Below are 20,079 nucleotides of genomic sequence, written 5' to 3' on the forward strand. Positions count from 1 at the left end.
GGTGTGTGTATGTGACTATCATGTGTGTGGTGTGTGTATGTGACTATAGTGTGGTGTGTGTTTGTGACTATCGTGTGTGTGGTGTATGTATGTGACTATGGTGTGTGATGTGTGTATGTGACTATCCTGTGTGAGGTGTGTGTATGTGACTATAGTGTGGTGTGTGTATGTGACTATGGTGTGTGATGTGTGTATGTGACTGTCGTGTGTGAGGTGTGTGTATGTGACTATCCTGTGTGAGGTGTGTATGTGACTATCCTGTGTGAGGTGTGTATGTGACTATCCTGTGTGAGGTGTGTGTATGTGACTATAGTGTGGTGTGTGTATGTGACTATGGTGTGTGATGTGTGTATGTGACTGTCGTGTGTGTGGTGTGTGTATGTGACTATAGTGTGGTGTGTGTATGTGACTGTCGTGTGTGGTGTGTGTATGTGACTGTCGTGTGTGAGGTGTGTGTATGTGACTATAGTGTGGTGTGTGTATGTGACTATAGTGTGGTGTGTGTATGTGACTGTCGTGTGGTGTGTGTATGTGACTATAGTGTGGTGTGTGTATGTGACTGTCGTGTGGTGTGTGTATGTGACTATAGTGTGGTGTGTGTATGTGACTATAGTGTGGTGTGTGTATAGTGTGTATAGTGGTGTGTGGTGTTGGCTTCCGCTGTGTGTGGTGTGACTATAGTGTGGTGTGTGTATGTGACTATAGTGTGGTGTGTGTATGTGACTGTCGTGTGGTGTGTGTATGTGACTATAGTGTGGTGTGTGTATGTGACTATAGTGTGTGTGGTGCATGTTTTTCTGCAGCTGACTCGGGGGGCACCCTGGTGCTGGTGAGCCAGGACGGCATCCAGCGCCCCCCCTTGCACTTCCCCCCTGGGGGGCACCTGCTGGCCCTCCTGTCCTGCCTGGAGACCGGCCTGCTCCCTCGGGGGCAGCTGGAGCCCCCGCTCTGGTCCCAGCGGGGCAAGGTGAGGCGTCGTCCGCTTTTATTCTTTTATTCAATTGCCGAGAAGCCTGTAGCTAACAACGGCTACAGTACTAGCCCATACAATGAAATCATTAACACCACTTCTGGGATGTTAGACGTGAAACCAAATTATTACTATGAACTCGGTACACTTCTGGGATGTTAGGAGTGAAACCAAATTATTACTATGAACTCGGCAGTCTGGTTAGTTAGTCTAGATGCTTACTCTACTTTTCATGGTTATAATGTAGTTGACGTCCACAATGTAACCACATGAGGACAGTCTTTATTTAGATTTATTTGCCAAAATACCTCTTTAAATATAATGATTGAATGCGATTTTCTGACATTATTATTTATTAAAATACTAAAATAGCAACAATCTACAATGGCTTTCTATTCAGAACAATGGCGGACGCATGTTTGCGTTCCCCCTCGGAAGGCTCTGCCTACATCCCTCCGACACACTGTCGACTGGATCTATGAAGCCCAGCACTAGTTGGTGTAGAGACCAGTGTGTAGCTGAGTTACACACTGGTCTCTCTCCTGCAATAGAAAGGGTGGTATGGAGTGTAGGGTCTTCACACGGGCCGCCAAATAACGAAGGGATTTAACTCTGTGAAATAGTGAGGATGATTATTAGAAACATATACATCTCAATCCTTGCACAGGGCGCTCAAATTGTGTGGGATACGCCCCTACCTACACGCTAAGTGTAGATTGCTAGGATTGATACATACAACATTTCATACTAATAATCCTCATGTATGGAGCCAATTAATGTAGGGCAGCCTGTAGCGTAGTGGTTAAGGTAAATGACTGGGACGCCCAAGGTCGGTGGTTCTAATCCCGGTGTAGCCACAATACGATCCGCACAGCCATTGGGCCCTTGAGCAAGGCTCTTAACCCTGCATTGCTCCTGGGGAGGATTGTCTCCTGCTTAGTCTAATGAACTGTACGTCGCTCTGGATAAGAGCGTCAGCCAAATGCCAGTAATGTAATGTTATGTAGCAGTATAACTGCAAAAAGTAATCAGTCTCATAAAATTACTGTTATCTGAATATCAAACCACAAATATAATTAATAATTAAAAACATACAGATAACCTGAAGGTTGGAAGTTCTTTGAAAGACTGTTTTGACTTGGCTCATGTCTATGCGACACCAAAACAGACAGCAGGTTTAATTAAATATATTTATTAAACAGATGTACACACACCGAACAGATATGGGGTTGAACTAACGTGAAGTTAGGTGTGTGTGTGTATGTGTGTGTGTGTCTGTGTGTGTGTGCACGCACAAGCGCACGTAAGCACACGTGTCCCTTGAACAAAGGAAAGGTAAGAGTAGCTGGCTTGGGTAGTTAACTAGAGTTCTGGGTGGGAGTGTTAGTGTTAGCTGTGAGAAGAGTGACTACTTGAGTAGTTTAACTCTATATATACACAAAAGATGGCAAATCTAGTCACGTAAACATACAGCTAACAGAATGCATTCAAATGATAACGAAAACCAATATAAAAGCACAGGTTCACAATAACAGTTAACACTAAGCTAAACCCTGGCTATGCCTGGAATGTTTGTTTATTCTTACTGAGTCCATACGCATTGCTGGATCTAAAAGACATGCAGTCCTTGTGGAAGTGGTGATGGTGCTGTGAATCGTTGTCCTGGGCAGGGGTGATCCCGTATGCTGCACAATGTCGTGCTGAAAGATGTCCGCTGGTCCGTTTTCCATGTAGAAAGGTTGCTGTAGTTTGTAGTGGTAAGCTGATGTAGCGGTTTGCGTACACCAGTTTCCACTCACTATCAGCCACAAAGTGAACTAGGTGTGTCCGTAGGCCTGGTGGTGCGCTGTGGGGGCCTCTGTCTGAGTGCGGAGAGCAGGGTGAGAGGCCAGATGGGTCCAGAGGTGAAAAGGGCCAGAGAGGGCCAGACAGCCTGTCCTTGCTCTTATACTGCGAAGGTGTATTGTTCCCGCCGTTATAGTGTTGGCTATTGGCTTAACCGTAACTGGACGTCATGCCTGGGTGGATGCTGCGGAAGTGTCCTGTGGGATCATGGGAAGTCTCGTTTCATGGTCCCTAAAGGAGTTCACACATTAGGACAGGCCTGTGGTCAGGCACAGACAGACAGGTTAACTATGGCAGCCCATGTCCTCCACTCCAGGGCTGCTGTGCACTGTGCCTGAGACCAGCCTGATAGAGACGCACTGAGACCAGCCTGATAGAGACGCACTCAGACCAGCCTGATAGAGACGCACTCAGACCAGCCTGATAGAGACGCACTCAGACCAGCCTGATAGAGACGCACTCAGACCAGCTGATAGAGACGCACTGAGACCAGCCTGATAGAGACGCACTCAGACCAGCCTGATAGAGACGCACTCAGACCAGCCTGATAGAGACGCACTGAGACCAGCCTGATAGAGACGCACTCAGACCAGCCTGATAGAGACGCACTGAGACCAGCCTGATAGAGACGCACTGAGACCAGCCTGATAGAGACGCACTGAGACCAGCCTGATAGAGACGCACTCAGACCAGCCTGATAGAGACGCACTCAGACCAGCCTGATAGAGACGCACTGAGACCAGCCTGATAGAGACGCACTGAGACCAGCCTGATAGAGACGCACTCAGACCAGCCTGATAGTGGTGTGTGTGTCTGTGTCTGTGTGTGTGCGCATGCACGTGTCTGTGTGTGTGTGTGTCTGTGTGTGGTGTGTGTGTGTGTGTGTGTGTCTGTGTGTGGTGTGTGTGTGTGTGGTGTGTGTGTGTGTGTGTGTGTGTGTGTGTCTGTGTGTGGTGTGTGTGTGTGTGGTGTGTGTGTGTGTGTGCGTGTGTGTGTGTTCTGCAGGGTAAGGTCTTCCCGAAGCTCAGGAAGAGGAACAGCACGGCTCGGCTGGTGGGGGAGGATGAGGAGGAGGTTGCCGACTACGTCTTCCGCATCGTGTACCCCGGCCACCGGCACGAGTCCAGTGAGTGTGTGTGTTATTACACAGTCTGGGCCCCACGAGTCCAGTGAGTGTGTGTGTTATTACACAGTCTGGGGCCTCACAGTGTGCGGGCTCAGCTGGGAGGCCGGGTGGGGCGTTTGGAGGAAGCGCTCTGTGTGTGGGGGACCTGTGGTTCAGTCACTTTCATGCCTGTGCATGAGAGCTCTGCTGTAGTATTCCTCCAGAGTCCAAGTTGCTCTTCCTGAATCTCCACCAATCCTGGGACAGCAACACTGCCGTTTCCGAATCTGACCAGTCAGGACTCAGCTGGGTGTGTGTGTGGTGTGTGTGTGTGTGTTTGACACGGCAGAACGACACAGAAAGGTGTCAGGGAACATTACACAACATGGTAGTGCAGGGAGACCCCATATCCTCGAGAGCAGCTGACAGGGGAATATGAAGTCCTGTGTGTGCAGTGTGTGTATGTGTGCATGTGTGTGTGTGTGTGTGTGTGAGTGTGTATATGTGTGAGACAGAGGGGGTAAATGTGTCTGTCATGTATGTGAATCTACTCTCAGGAATAAAGTGATTTTTTTTTGTTCAAATGCACCATGAAAATACAGTAATGTGCTCTTTGGGCACAAATTAGTATGTTTTCCAAAAAGATATATATATTGCTGGCTATGGTTTTTATGTGCCTATAGGATACCGCCCCAGCAACAAGCATTTGTACCTTTTAAGGCACTTTTCACACCTTTATTTCTGAGAGTGCATGCAAGTGAGTAGAGTAGCAGTGAGTTAGTGAGTACTGTGTGAGTAGAGAGTGAGTTAGTGAGTACTGTGTGAGTAGAGATTGAGTGAGTTAGTGAGGACTGTGTGAGTAGATTGAGTTAGTGAGTACTGTGTGAGTAGATCAAGTGAGTTAGTGAGGACTGTGTGAGGAGAGATTGAGTGAGTTAGTGAGGACTGTGTGAGTAGATTGAGTTAGTGAGGACTGTGTGAGTAGAGATTGAGTGAGTTAGTGAGTACTGTGTGAGTAGATTGAGTTAGTGAGGACTGTGTGAGTAGATCAAGTGAGTTAGTGAGTACTGTGTGAGTAGAGATTGAGTGAGTTAGTGAGGACTGTGTGAGTAGATTGAGTTAGTGAGTACTGTGTGAGTAGAGTGAGTTAGTGAGTACTGTGTGAGTAGAGATTGAGTGAGTTAGTGAGTACTGTGTGAGTAGATTGAGTTAGTGAGGACTGTGTGAGTAGATCAAGTGAGTTAGTGAGTACTGTGTGAGTAGAGATTGAGTGAGTTAGTGAGGACTGTGTGAGTAGATTGAGTTAGTGAGTACTGTGTGAGTAGAGTGAGTTAGTGAGTACTGAGTAGATCAAGGGAGTTAGTGAGTACTGTGTGAGTAGAGATTGAGTGAGTTAGTGAGTACTGTGTGAGTAGATTGAGTTAGTGAGTACTGTGTGAGTAGAGTGAGTTAGTGAGTACTGTGTGAGTAGAGAGTGAGTGAGATAGTGAGTACTGTGTGAGTAGGAGTGAGTGAGTTAGTGAGTACTGTGTGAGTAGGGAGTGAGTTAGTGAGTACTGTGTGAGTAGGAGTGAGTGAGTTAGTGAGTACTGTGTGAGTAGGGAGTGAGTGAGTTAGTGAGTACTGTGTGAGTAGGGAGTGAGTTAGTGAGTACTGTGTGAGTAGGGAGTGAGTGAGTTAGTGAGTACTGTGTGAGTAGAGATTGAGTGAGTTAGTGAGTACTGTGTGAGTAGAGAGTGAGTGAGTTAGTGAGAACTGTGTAAGTAGAGAGTGAGTTAGTGAGGACTGTGTGAGTAGATTGAGTTAGTGAGTACCGTGTGAGTAGAGAGTGAGTTAGTGAGTACTGTGTGAGTAGAGAGTGAGTGAGTTAGTGAGTACTGTGTGAGTAGGAGTGAGTGAGTTAGTGAGTACTGTGTGAGTAGGGAGTGAGTTAGTGAGTACTGTGTGAGTAGGGAGTGAGTGAGTTAGTGAGTACTGTGTGAGTAGGAGTGAGTGAGTTAGTGAGTACTGTGTGAGTAGGGAGTGAGTTAGTGAGTACTGTGTGAGTAGGGAGTGAGTGAGTTAGTGAGTACTGTGTGAGTAGAGAGTGAGTGAGTTAGTGAGGACTGTGTGAGTAGAGAGTGAGTGAGTTAGTGAGTACTGTGTGAGTAGAGAGTGAGTGAATTCTGTGTGAGTAGAGAGTGAGTTAGTGAGTACTGTGTGAGTAGATTGAGTTAGTGAGTACTGTGTGAGTAGGGAGTGAGTGAGTTAGTGAGAACTGTGATAGTAGAGAGTGAGTGAGTTTGTGAGTACTGTGTGAGTAGAGAGTGAGTTAGTGAGTACTGTGTGAGTAGAGATTCAGTGAGTTAGTGAGGACTGTGTGAGTAGAGATTGAGTGAGTTAGTGAGTACTGTGTGAGTAGATTGAGTTAGTGAGTACTGTGTGAGTAGAGAGTGAGTGAGTTAGTGAGTACTGTGTGAGTAGGAGTGAGTGAGTTTGTGAGTACTGTGTGAGTAGAGAGTGAGTTAGTGAGTACTGTGTGAGTAGAGATTGAGTGAGTTAGTGAGGACTGTGTGAGTAGAGATTGAGTGAGTTAGTGAGTACTGTGTGAGTAGATTGAGTTAGTGAGTACTGTGTGAGTAGAGAGTGAGTTAGTGAGTAGGGAGTGAGTTAGTGAGTACTGTGTGAGTAGGGAGTGAGTGAGTTAGCGAGAACTGTGTGAGTAGAGATTGAGTGAATTAGTGAGTACTGTGTAAGTAGAGAGTGAGTTAGTGAGGACTGTGTGAGTAGATTGAGTTAGTGAGTACTGTGTGAGTAGAGAGTGAGTTAGTGAGTACTGTGTGAGTAGGGAGTGAGTTAGTGAGGACTGTGTGAGTAGAGAGTGAGTGAGTTAGTGAGTACTGTGTGAGTAGAGTGTGAGTGAGTTAGTGAGTACTGTGTGAGTAGAGAGTGAGTGAGTTAGTGAGTACTATGTGAGTAGATTGAGTTAGTGAGTACTGTGTGAGTAGGGAGTGAGTGAGTTAGTGAGTACTGTGTGAGTAGAGATTGAGTGAGTTAGTGAGTACTGTGTGAGTAGAGAGTGAGTTAGTGAGTACTGTGTGAGTAGATTGAGTTAGTGAGTACTGTGTGAGTAGATTGAGTTAGTGAGTACTGTGTGAGTAGAGAGTGAGTTTGTGAGTACTGTGTGAGTAGAGAGTGAGTTTGTGAGTAGAGATTGAGTGAGTTAGTGAGGACTGTGTGAGTAGAGATTGAGTGAGTTAGTGAGGACTGTTTGAGTAGAGATTGAGTGAGTTAGTGAGTACTGTGTGAGTAGAGAGTGAGTTAGTGAGTACTGTGTGAGTAGGGAGTGAGTTAGTGAGGACTGTGTGAGTAGAGATTGAGTGAGTTAGTGAGTACTGTGTGAGTAGAGAGTGAGTTAGTGAGTACTGTGTGAGTAGAGAGTGAGTTCGTGAGTACTGTGTGAGTAGAGATTGAGTGAGTTAGTGAGGACTGTGTGAGTAGAGATTGAGTGAGTTAGTGAGTACTGTGTGAGTAGAGAGTGAGTTAGTGAGTACTGTGTGAGTAGAGATTGAGTGAGTTAGTGAGGACTGTGTGAGTAGAGATTGAGTGAGTTAGTGAGGACTGTGTGAGTAGAGATTGAGTGAGTTAGTGAGTACTGTGTGAGTAGGGAGTGAGTGAGTTAGTGAGTACTGTGTGAGTAGGGAGTGAGTTAGTGAGTACTGTGTGAGTAGGGAGTGAGTTAGTGAGTACTGTGTGAGTAGGGAGGGAGTGAGTTAGTGAGAACTGTGAGAGTAGAGAGTGAGTGAGTTTGTGAGTACTGTGTGAGTAGAGATTGAGTGAGTTAGTGAGTACTGTGTGAGTAGAGATTGAGTGAGTTAGTGAGGACTGTGTGAGTAGAGATTGAGTGAGTTAGTGAGTACTGTGTGAGTAGGGAGTGAGTGAGTTTGTGAGTACTGTGTGAGTAGAGAGTGAGTTAGTGAGTACTGTGTGAGTAGAGATTTAGTGAGTTAGTGAGGACTGTGTGAGTAGAGATTGAGTGAGTTAGTGAGTACTGTGTGAGTAGATTGAGTTAGTGAGTACTGTGTGAGTAGGGAGTGAGTGAATTAGTGAGAACTGTGAGAGTATAGAGTGAGTGAGTTAGTGAGTACTGTGTGAGTAGATTGAGTTAGTGAGTACTGTGTGAGTAGAGATTGAGTGAGTTAGTGAGTACTGTGTGAGTAGAGAGTGAGTTAGTGAGTACTGTGTGAGTAGAGATTGAGTGAGTTAGTGAGGACTGTGTGAGTAGAGATTGAGTGAGTTAGTGAGTACTGTGTGAGTAGAGATTGAGTGAGTTAGTGAGTACTGTGTGAGTAGAGATTGAGTGAGTTAGTGAGTACTGTGTGAGTAGAGATTGAGTGAGTTAGTGAGGACTGTGTGAGTAGAGATTGAGTGAGTTAGTGAGTACTGTGTGAGTAGGGAGTGAGTGAGTTTGTGAGTACTGTGTGAGTAGAGAGTGAGTTAGTGAGTACTCTGTGAGTAGAGATTGAGTGAGTTAGTGAGGACTGTGTGAGTAGGGAGGGAGTGAGTTAGTGAGTACTGTGTGAGTAGATTGAGTTAGTGAGTACTGTGTGAGTAGATTGAGTTAGTGAGTACTGTGTGAGTAGGGAGTGAGTAGTGAGTACTGTGTGAGTAGAGATTGAGTGAGTTAGTGAGGACTGTGTGAGTAGAGATTGAGTGAGTTAGTGAGTACTGTGTGAGTAGATTGAGTTAGTGAGTACTGTGTGAGTAGGGAGTGAGTGAGTTAGTGAGTACTGTGTGAGTAGATTGAGTTAGTGAGTACTGTGTGAGTAGGGAGTGAGTTAGTGAGTACTGTGTGAGTAGAGATTGAGTGAGTTAGTGAGGACTGTGTGAGTAGAGATTGAGTGAGTTAGTGAGTACTGTGTGAGTAGATTGAGTTAGTGAGTACTGTGTGAGTAGATTGAGTTAGTGAGTACTGTGTGAGTAGAGATTGAGTGAGTTAGTGAGTACTGTGTGAGTAGAGAGTGAGTTAGTGAGTACTGTGTGAGTAGAGATTGAGTGAGTTAGTGAGGACTGTGTGAGTAGAGATTGAGTGAGTTAGTGAGTACTGTGTGAGTAGAGATTGTGAGTTAGTGAGTACTGTGTGAGTAGAGATTGAGTGAGTTAGTGAGTACTGTGTGAGTAGAGATGAGTGAGTTAGTGAGGACTGTGTGAGTAGAGATTGAGTGAGTTAGTGAGTACTGTGTGAGTAGGGAGTGAGTGAGTTTGTGAGTACTGTGTGAGTAGAGAGTGAGTTAGTGAGTACTCTGTGAGTAGAGATTGAGTGAGTTAGTGAGGACTGTGTGAGTAGGAGGGAGTGAGTTAGTGAGTACTGTGTGAGTAGATTGAGTTAGTGAGTACTGTGTGAGTAGATTGAGTTAGTGAGTACTGTGTGAGTAGGAGTGAGTTAGTGAGTACTGTGTGAGTAGAGATTGAGTGAGTTAGTGAGGACTGTGTGAGTAGAGATTGAGTGAGTTAGTGAGTACTGTGTGAGTAGATGAGTAGTGAGTACTGTGTGAGTAGGGAGTGAGTGAGTTAGTGAGTACTGTGTGAGTAGGAGTGAGTTAGTGAGTACTGTGTGAGTAGGGAGTGAGTTAGTGAGTACTGTGTGAGTAGGAGGGAGTGAGTTAGTGAGAACTGTGAGAGTAGAGAGTGAGTGAGTACTGTGTGAGTAGGAGTGAGTGAGTTTGTGAGTACTGTGTGAGTAGAGAGTGAGTAGTGAGTACTGTGTGAGTAGAGATTGAGTGAGTTAGTGAGGACTGTGTGAGTAGAGATTGAGTGAGTTAGTGAGTACTGTGTGAGTAGATTGAGTTAGTGAGTACTGTGTGAGTAGGGAGTGAGTGAGTTAGTGAGTACTGTGTGAGTAGATTGAGTTAGTGAGTACTGTGTGAGTAGATTGAGTTAGTGAGGGACTGGTGAGTAGAGATTGAAGTAGAGATTGAGTGAGTTAGTGAGTACTGTGTGAGTAGATTGAGTTAGTGAGTACTGTGTGAGTAGGGAGTGAGTGAGTTTGTGAGTACTGTGTGAGTAGAGAGTGAGTTAGTGAGTACTGTGTGAGTAGAGATTGAGTGAGTTAGTGAGTACTGTGTGAGTAGATTGAGTTAGTGAGTACTGTGTGAGTAGGGAGTGAGTGAGTTTGTGAGTACTGTGTGAGTAGAGAGTGAGTTAGTGAGTACTGTGTGAGTAGAGATTGAGTGAGTTAGTGAGGACTGTGTGAGTAGGGAGGGAGTGAGTTAGTGAGTTCTGTGTGAGTAGATTGAGTTAGTGAGTACTGTGTGAGTAGAGAGTGAGTGAGTTAGTGAGTACTGTGTGAGTAGATTGAGTTAGTGAGTACTGTGTGAGTAGGGAGTGAGTTAGTGAGTACTGTGTGAGTAGGGAGTGAGTGAGTTAGTGATAACTGTGTGAGTAGAGAGTGAGTGAGTTAGTGAGTACTGTGTGAGTAGAGAGTAAGTTAGTGAGTACTGGGTGAGTAGAGAGTGAGTGAGTTAGTGAGTACTGTGTGAGTAGAGAGTGAGTTAGTGAGTACTGTGTGAGTAGATTGAGTGAGTTAGTGAGTACTGTGTGAGTAGAGAGTGAGTTAGTGAGTACTGTGTGAGTAGAGAGTAAGTGATTGAGTACTGTGTGAGTAGAGAGTGAGTACTGCATGTGTAAGGAGAGTGAGTTAGTGAGCACTGCGTGGGGAAGCTCTCTTTGGAGGGTGCTAAACTGTGTTCTCTTATTGCCCGAGCAGTCACTATAAACTACCACCACACCACGGGCAGTCGCGCGCCCTCGCTGGACGATGATGAGGAGGAGGAAGATAGACTCCACGCCATGATCTCAATGACTCGCGGAACCTCACAGACCCCAATGCCATGAAAGGTTTTTATCTCCAACACCAGACCTGCGCCTCACCCCCACCCAACAGTGCTGCAGGGGAGCCAATCAGGCCAGCAGGAGGCCGTGCTGCCACGGCAACCGCCACCGAGAGAGAGAGCGAGAGAGAGACTGAGGCAAAGAGAGAGGGAGAGAGACTGAGGCAAAGAGAGAGGGAGAGAGAGACTGAGGCAAAGAGAGAGGGAGAGAGAGACTGAGGCAAAGAGAGAGGGAGAGAGACTGAGGCAGAGAGAGAGGGAGAGAGAGACTGAGGCAAAGAGAGAGGGAGAGAGAGACTGAGGCAAAGAGAGAGGGAGAGAGAGACTGAGGCAAAGAGAGAGGGAGAGACAGAGGCAAAGAGAGAGGGAGAGAGACTGAGGCAAAGAGAGAGGGAGAGAGAGACTGAGGCAAAGAGAGAGGGAGAGAGAGACTGAGGCAAAGAGAGAGGGAGAGAGACTGAGGCAAAGAGAGAGGGAGAGAGAGACTGAGGCAAAGAGAGAGGGAGAGAGAGACAGGCAAAGAGAGAGAGAAAGAGAGAGAGAGACTGAGGCAAAGAGAGAGGGAGAGAGAGACTGAGGCAAAGAGAGAGGGAGAGAAACTGAGGCAAAGAGAGAGGGAGAGAGAGACAGAGGCAAAGAGAGAGAGAAAGAGAGAGAGAGACTGAGGCAAAGAGAGAGGGAGAGAGAGACTGAGGCAAAGAGAGAGGGAGAGAAACTGAGGCAAAGAGAGAGGGAGAGAGAGACTGAGGCAAAGAGAGAGGGAGAGAGAGACTGAGGCAAGGAGAGAGGGAGAGAGAGACTGAGGCAAAGAGAGAGGTCGAGAGAGACTGAGGCAAAGAGAAGTCGCTTTGACTGAATCTAGAATTGTGAATTTGAGAGGATTGAGAGGGGAGAGGAGGGAGGAGGGGAGAGGAGGGAGGAGGGGAGAGGAGAGGAGAGGAGGGAGGAGGGGAGAGAGAGGGAGAGGAGAGGAGGGAGGAGGGGAGAGGAGGGAGGAGGGGAGAGGAGGGAGAGGAGAGGAGAGGAGGGAGGAGGGGAGAGGAGGGAGAGGAGAGGAGAGGAGGGAGGAGGGGAGAGGAGGGAGGAGGGGAGAGGAGGGAGAGGAGAGGAGAGGAGGGAGGAGGGGAGAGGAGGGAGGAGGGGAGAGAGAGGAGGGAGAGGAGAGGAGAGGAGGGAGGAGGGGAGAGGAGGGAGGAGGGGAGAGAGAGGGAGAGGAGGGAGAGGAGGGAGAGGAGAGGAGAGGAGGGAGGAGGGGAGAGGAGGGAGGAGGGGAGAGAGAGGGAGAGGAGAGGAGGGAGGAGGGGAGAGAGAGGGAGAGGAGAGGAGGGAGTCGGGAGGTCTGCAGGCCGTCAGGGTCGTTGCAGGTGAGGAGGGACGCTGGGGTCCCTCGCTTGGCATTTTCCCCGAATCAGAAACGCTGTAAAAACACTACGCAAGTAGCAGCCGCAGAAGCATTTAAAAGTTTGTTATCGTTCAAAATCTGTGCTTTAACGGTTGAACCATAAGGACTAACATAGCAAATTTACCTTTGAATATAAATTCCGTGTGGAGTCAGGCTGAGTAGCCGTTCCCCCGTGCTTGCGCTGTTGTCATTGAGTGGAAGTGCTGATGTTCTCGGCGCTCTGGATGTCCTCGGTCACCTGGCATATGTAGCCTCCTCTCGCCTCACTGTTTCCATGGCGACCGGGTCCTGGGAATCAGATTCCCGACACTGACTTATACCGTGTCACGCCGGTCCTGAGGGCCCCCCCGGATCCTCCTCTATCTCTCTCCATCTCTGCTGTGAAGCGATTGTGTGGCTATGTCTAGAACACACAGGGGGAAGGGCACTCAGAGCAGTTTTCTCTCACATACCTTCTGCCCCTGAGCACAATCACGCCAATTCCATTCCTATGCCACTAAAGGGGGCTCATTCCAATCGCTTATTCTTCTAGACTTTGTTCTTTGCCTTGCTCCTGACCTGGAAATTGATCGAGGTCCGCCATCTTTAAGGACATTCCCACCCGAGAAATGTTCCTTCTAGGAGCTAGAAGTAGAAGTTAGGAACTCTCGAACCATCCTTCCTCACGAGGAAACACGAGCACATCCTTTGCATTACTATTTTTTCAGAAAGCGATGATCGACTTGTGGATCCACCTCTCACCATCTGCCACACACCCGTGACGTCTGTGACTGACGTGGCTTCGAACTGACGTTTGAAGGAGCGAGGCCATTCCATTTGCCTAATTCACGTTTTTCTGGATTTCCCCGACTTCACTTCTTTTCCTGGCATCTGTCTCTAGCCTCTCCCGGTGGGTGGAGCTGGGGGCAGGAAATGGAGCAAAGAAAAGAAAAAATAAGCGACTGGAATGAGCCCAGTGTGTCCAACCAAACACTTTCCCTGGGTTTGTTATCCGTTCTGACAGAACAGCCCTGGCTGCACTTCAGGAGTGTTTGTGTTCGGGGTCGGATCGGGGGGCGGAGGCTCCTCCTCTCAGCACTGTTGGGTCTGGGCTCTGTGGCCGGGGAAATGCTTTAATTTTTTGCTGTCTTCCTTTGCATTGCTTTGCACCTCCTTACCTTGTGAGTTACACTTTGGGTTCCTTTCCTTCCTTTGGTTCTACTGCAACATGCCTGACTATTCTGCATGATATCTGCACCAAGACCTTTTTGTTTTTATCATGTGTGTATTTCTGCATATCTGTAAGGAATCTCTTCTCTGTATTTTGATTTTATTTTTGATCTTCCCTCTGCTTTGGTTAGTTCTCCCTTGTGTTGGCCCCGTGTTGTGCAATGCTGTTCACTGTAATTCTTCACAAAGTTCCCTTTCATCAACATCGGTCTGTGGGGTTCTGCTGTAGTGGACACATGGATCTCTCTGCGAACACGCCGTTCACTGCCTCTAAAATAAGCACTCAAACTCACATAGCCAAAACAAACCAACCCACACCAATACCAATGTCAGAATGCCTTCCCTTCTTCTTCTTTGTTCTTTTTTTGTAACAAATGAGAGGCTATTTATGACAGGCCACCAGCTCCAACCTGAAGAATTAAGGTGAAGAGCATTTTACCGTGTCGCTGTTCACGTGTGTGTGGGTGCCTGTGCCTGTGTGTGTGTGTGTGTGCGTGCGTGTGTGGGTGCCTGTGGGTGCCTGCGTGGGTTATCTGTGTGCACGCACGTGCGTGGGTGTGTGTAAATACATGCTCTTCTGTCTCTTGTTTTTGTTTCTTGTTTCTGTTGTTCCGGTGAAATGCATCCAGCATGTTTCCTTCTCTCAGTCAACTCTGTGAAAGCTTCTGTTTGCCCATGTTGTGTCTGCATTCTGTGACATAGTGAGATTTCACCTGATTTGGTTTGAATTTTGCTGCCTTTGTCACAGGTTGCATGCCTTTCCAATTCAAGTAATATTTATGTTTTACAATGTTTTCCAGCAACATAAATGCATATGCCTCGTACATCTTTGTACCCTTTTAAATATTCTGCTCCAAATAAGTTGTTTAACCATTTTTAATTCATGGGAATGAATCAGTACCTTAATTGGCCTCATGGTGGAGCTGAGGAGGCAGTGTGCAGGAGGCTGGTGATGGGTGCGGGGACAGGGAGTGACTGCAGAAGTGTCATTATGTTGTATTTTATATGCTGTGCCTCTGTAGGGAGTATCAGTGTGATGATAAATGTAGGATGGGTGTGTGACACTGAGGAGACTGGAGACCTGGAGACCTGGAGGTACACTAAAAGGGGCAGTTCACCCAAATATGAAATTAAAGTATATTTAACCTCTCCGGGTCTCATCTTCCATGTTCATCAATTTACATTAGAAAAACCCAACAGAAGTGTCTCTTTCCATCAGTCTAAAAACATCTCATCTAGTCTTACATCTCATCTCATCATCGCTCCCTCTCTGCGTCTTCTCCTCCCTCCCTCTATCCCTCCCTCTCTCTCCCTCTCTCTCTCTCTCTCTCAGACCACACAGAGCTTCTGGAGGGGCAGGCATTTGGGGGGAGCCCGTTGTCATGGCAGCAGGGAGAGTGTAGCAGCCACATATCGTCCTGCCTGTCTTGCTCCACCGGGGGCAGCAGCGCGTCCATCGAGCTCCCACCCGGATGCACCTGCATCCATGACCGGTTAGTGCTGCATCCACGACCGGTTAGTGCTGCATCCACGACCGGTTAGTGCTGCATCCACGACCGGTTAGTGCTGCATCCACGACCGGTTAGTGCTGCATCCACGACCGGTTAGTGCTGCATCCACGACCGGTTAGTGCTGCATCCACGACCGGTTAGTGCTGCATCCATGACCGGTTAGTGCTGCATCCACGACCGGTTAGTGCTGCATCCACGACCGGTTAGTGCTGCATCCACGACCGGTTAGTGCTGCATCCACGACCGGTTAGTGCTGCATCCACGACCGGTTAGTGCTGCATCCACGACCGGTTAGTGCTGCATCCACGACCGGTTAGTGCTGCAGCCACGACCAGTTAGTGCTGCATCCACGACCGGTTAGTGCTGCAGCCACGACCGGTTAGTGCTGCAGCCACGACCGGTTAGTGCTGCAGCCACGACCGGTTAGTGCTGCAGCCACGACCGGTTAGTGCTGCATCCACGACCGGTTGGTTAGTGTGTGGGGTGGTATGGGCGGGTGTGTGTGTGGGGGGGTGGTATGGGCGGGTGTGTGTGTGGGGGGGTGGTATGGGCGGGTGTGTGTGTGTGGGGGTGGTATGGGCGGGTGTGTGTGTGTGGGGGGGTGGTATGGGCGGGTGTGTGTGTGGGGGGGTATTTTGGGTTCGATGTGGTGTTGATGCGGGTGTCTGTGCTCTCTCTCTGTAGGATTCCTCTGAAGATGTTGTGCCAGAATATGAAGAGGCAGATCGTCTCCAGAGCCTTTTACGGCTGTGAGTGACTTTTACCTGCTCACCTGCCTGACCTGTGCCCTGCAGTCACTTTACGTGACCCGCAGGATTTTGGGTTTGGAGTGCGATTCTAGGCATAAGCATTACTAGCACACACATCTTACCTCACATGAGCCTTTTTTATTTTTCCCTGTGGTTAGTTTTCTGGCATATGTTGCTGTGAAGCCACTCCAGCAAATGTTTGAAAATGTTTTAGAAACGTATTAGAAGTTCACTAGTACTAGATAGTTCATAGCATGGTCAGTTCAGTATCAGTTCAGACTGGTGGGTCAGAACAGTTCCTTAGAAAATCCCACCCCAGTTCTCACTGAATCTGAATTGTTATAGGCTGCCTTTCATTCCCACTAGAAGCCCCCCTTTCACTGCCTGCCCACCTGCACAGGTGTACCAATGAATCATTTGGAGTGGTGATCGGACACTTGGTTACATTACATTACATTACATTACATGGCATTTAGCAGACACTCTTATCCAGAGCGACGTACAACAAAGTGTAAATCAAACACAAGAACAAGTGCAAAGAGGACCTGAGAGGACAGTACAGTTCCAAGTCCTAGTGTAAACATACAGAAAATCAGAACCCTTGAAGAGTACAATCAACTTTCAAACTAGCATACCACAGTTGGCAGCTAGAATACAACAATACAACAGCCAATAAAAACAATACCTATACAAGTAACAATATCTATACATAAGTGCCATTACAGTCTAAGGCTAATCATGGTGGTGAGTTGGGGAGGGAAAGGTGTAGCCTGAAGAGATGGGTCTTCAGACTGCGCTTGAAGGAGGTCAGAGACTCTGCCGTTCTGACATCCACCGGGAGGTCATTCCACCACCGTGGGACCAGGACAGACAGCAGTCGTGAGCGTGAAGTGCAGGTGTGGCGAGGGGGAGGCGCCAGACGGCACAAAGTGGCAGAATGGACAGGTCTTGTTGGTGTATAGGTCTTGATAAGGGATTGAATAATATATACAGGGGCTGATCCTTTAACTGCCTGGTATGTGAGCACCAAAGTTTTAAATTTGATGCGAGCCATAACAGGCAGCCAGTGGAGGTTGCTGAGCAGGGGGGTGACATGTGAATGTCTGGGAACATTGAATACCAGACGGGCTGCAGCATTCTGGATGAGTTGTAGGGGTCTGATGGCAGATGCTGGAAGGCCAGCCAGCAGAGAATTGCAATAGTCCAGGCGGGACAGGACCATTGCTTGTACAAGGAGCTGAGCGGAGTAGGTGGTGAGAAAGGGTTGGATTCTTCGGATGTTGTACAGGAAGAACCTGCACGCCCGGGTCACCGTAGCAATGTTCTCGGAGAAGGATAGCCTGTTGTCCATCACCACTCCAAGGTTTCTTGCATTAGGGGATGAGGTCATTGGGATAGGTTAAAACAGGGATGAAGATTACCTCCATCTTACCTGGGTTGAGCTTTAGATGGTGGTTGCCCATCCAGCTCTGGATGTCTGTCAGGCAGGCGGAGATACGGGTAGAGACCTGTGTGTCTGATGGGGGGAAGGAGAGAAAGAGTTGGGTGTCATCGGCATAACAATGATAGGAGATGCCATGAGCAGAGATAACGGGGCCACGGGATCTCGTGTAGATGGAGGGGTCCGAGGACTGAGCCCTGGGGGACTCCTGTAACAAGGGGGCGAGGGGTTGACACTCCTCCAGCCCAGGACACCTGGGAGGACCGGCCAGAGAGATAAGATTTAATCCACTCTAAGGCTGTGCCACAGATCCCTGTAGATGCCAGGGAGGCTAAGAGGATGGAGTGGTTGACCGTGTCGAACGCCGCAGAGAGGTCAAGAAGGATCAGGACAGAGGAGAGAGAGGTTGCTCGTGCAGCCTGAAGGGACTAATTGACGGAGAAGAGTCTCCGTCGAATGGCCAGGTCTGAAGCCGGACTGGTGGGGGTCCAGCAGGTTATTCTGTGAGAGGAAGGAAGAGAGTTGGTTGGAGGCGGCTCGTTCAATGGATTTGGATAGAAAAGGAAGGAGAGATACCGGACGGTAGTTTTGAATGCAGGAGGGGTCTAGAGTGGGTTTCTTTAGGAGCGGGGTGATGTAGGCCCTCTTGAATGATGAGGGAAAGCAACCAGAGGACAGAGAGGAGTTAACCAGGGAGGTGACAAATGGGAGGATGTCAGGCGTGATTGCCTGAAAGAGGTTTGAGGGGATGGGGTCCAGGGCACAAGTAGTAGGGCGGTGGGAGAGCAGGAGGTGAGACACATCAGCATCTGTAAGGGGACAGAAAGAGGAGAAACAGGGGGGCTTTACTTTAAAGATTCATTCAAAAAGATTTATTTCTGCCCAACACAATCTCACACAGTTACCTGCTATAGAAAGAGCAACCTGCATGCACAAGTGTTAAAGAGTGTGGTATTCATTTTGAATTGGACCTGGGGCCATATTATAGAAACGTCCTATCTTAATTGTAAAGGTAAGATATGACAAGTCTAAGGTCACAAATTTGTCATAAGAATCTTATCATATCTTACTCATCATCCAATCTTATCCCAGGTTAAGAAATCTTAAATACTCAATCTAAAATCGATTTTCAACTTTCATATCTGTTACTGACTCCACTTTTTCATATTGTACACAGCTGATCCGTTATGTAAATAAACGGATGTTAGTTAGCTACCGCTAGCAGAGACAAACACACAGGGTTGGGTACAGAACCCTGGTACCAAGTTTGGGGGAGCCACATAACAACTGTGTAAGAAATCGTATGACAATATTGGGGGTGACATGTTTCCCTGTCTCCCCTCAAACCTGCATGTATGAGTGACTGGCACTGGTTCCCATATGACTAGCAGCCTATCTACTAAATCTCAATGCATATTTTGGTGGCACAGGCCTTCAATAACTAACGTTACATTTCCTCTGTCCACTGAGTCACAGTGACAGCGGGTACCAAGCTAGCTCACATTACGCTCTGTTAACAGTAACTTCAATTATATGTAAAGTATCATTTAAACATTTACATGAACAATTCAATTGATAAATTGCTTTAGCATTGCTATAAAACTTCTTTAGTGTTGTAATTTAGCCTACTCTATTATAAGGAATGTTAGAATCGCTTCAGACACAGGTTTGAAGGTAATGAAACAGCAATAGATAGCCAGCTAGCTAGTGTCAGTGAACGTTACCTAGTTCCATTGGCTAGCAATGAAGCCAGAACACTGACAGGTGAGGTGGTGACGAGGTGGTGTTGTGGGTTGTGCTGGGTGGTGTTGTGGTAATGCGGGTGGTGTTGTGGTAATGCGGGCGGTGGTAATGCGGGTGGTGTTCTGGTAATGTGGGTGGTGTTGTGGTAATGCGGGCGGTGGTAATGCGGGTGGTGTTGTGGTAATGCGGTGGTGTTGTGGGTTGTGCTGGGTGGTGTTGTGGTAATGCGGGTGGTGGTAATGCGGGTGGTGTTGTGGTAATGCGGGTGGTGGTAATGCAGGTGGTGTTGTGGTAATGCGGGTGGTGTTGTGGTAATGTGGGTGGTGTTGTGGTAATGCGGGTGGTGTTGTGGTAATGCAGTGGTGTTGTGGTAATGCGGGTGGTGTTGTGGTAATGCGGGTGGTGTTGTGGTAATGCGGGTGGTGTTGTGGTAATGCGGTGGTGTTGTGGTAATGCGGGTGGTGTTGTGGTAATGCGGGTGGTGTTGTGGTAATGCGGGTGGTGTTGTGGTAATGCGGTGGTGTTGTGGTAATGCGGGTGGTGTTGTGGTAATGCGGTGGTGTTGTGGTAATGCTGGTGGTGTTGTGGTAATGCGGTGGTGTTGTGGTGATGTGGGTGGTGTATACGGTCTCTCTCCCTCCAGGGCTGGCGTACTGTCGGCACCTGTCCACCGTGCGCACACACCTGTCGGCGCTGGTGAACCACAACATCGTCCCGCCGGACCGGCCCAGCGGGGCCTCGGGGGGCCTGAGTAAGGATGTCTGGAGCAAGTACCAGAAGGACCGCAAGGTGAGCCGCAACACCTCCACCCACCACACGGGGGCGATACCAGCACTGCCTCTGCTTTTCACACAAGTGCACACATGCACACACACATGCCTAAACAGATACACTGCCTCTCTCACTCACTCATACACACACAGAAAAGTGCATGCATGCACACACAACCACACACACACACACGGCAAACATAGATACACTGCCTCTCTCCCTCAGAGACACACACACAGGCGTAAACATGGATACATTGCCTCTCTCACTCAGAGACACACACACACAGGCCTAAACATAGATACATTGCCTTCCTCTCTCTAACGCACACACAATTTTGGCTCTCAAAGGCTCTCAGTCAACTCTGTTGAAATGCATTGCTGGCATGACATACAATATGTGTGTCCTGCCAAAGCTTAATCAATGAGAATCAAATACAAATCAAGAAGTCGCTTAGTCAAATC

At 48.0% G+C, this 20,079-nt stretch overlaps 1 protein-coding gene across 1 annotated transcript in view; it reads left to right on the top strand.

Annotated features, from left to right (window-relative positions):
• Positions 1-20,079, top strand: part of sgsm2 (small G protein signaling modulator 2) — a 91,096-nt gene that overhangs the window by 55,971 nt on the left and 15,046 nt on the right. Inside the window, 7 exon segments of the mRNA XM_061217112.1 lie at positions 804-967; positions 3,821-3,941; positions 10,666-10,758; positions 10,761-10,796; positions 14,734-14,893; positions 15,596-15,660; positions 19,488-19,633. Coding sequence (XP_061073096.1) covers positions 804-967; positions 3,821-3,941; positions 10,666-10,758; positions 10,761-10,796; positions 14,734-14,893; positions 15,596-15,660; positions 19,488-19,633 — 785 coding nt within the window.

This window comes from Conger conger, chromosome 13 (genome assembly GCF_963514075.1).
Source record: "Conger conger chromosome 13, fConCon1.1, whole genome shotgun sequence".
Taxonomy (NCBI): domain Eukaryota; kingdom Metazoa; phylum Chordata; class Actinopteri; order Anguilliformes; family Congridae; genus Conger; species Conger conger.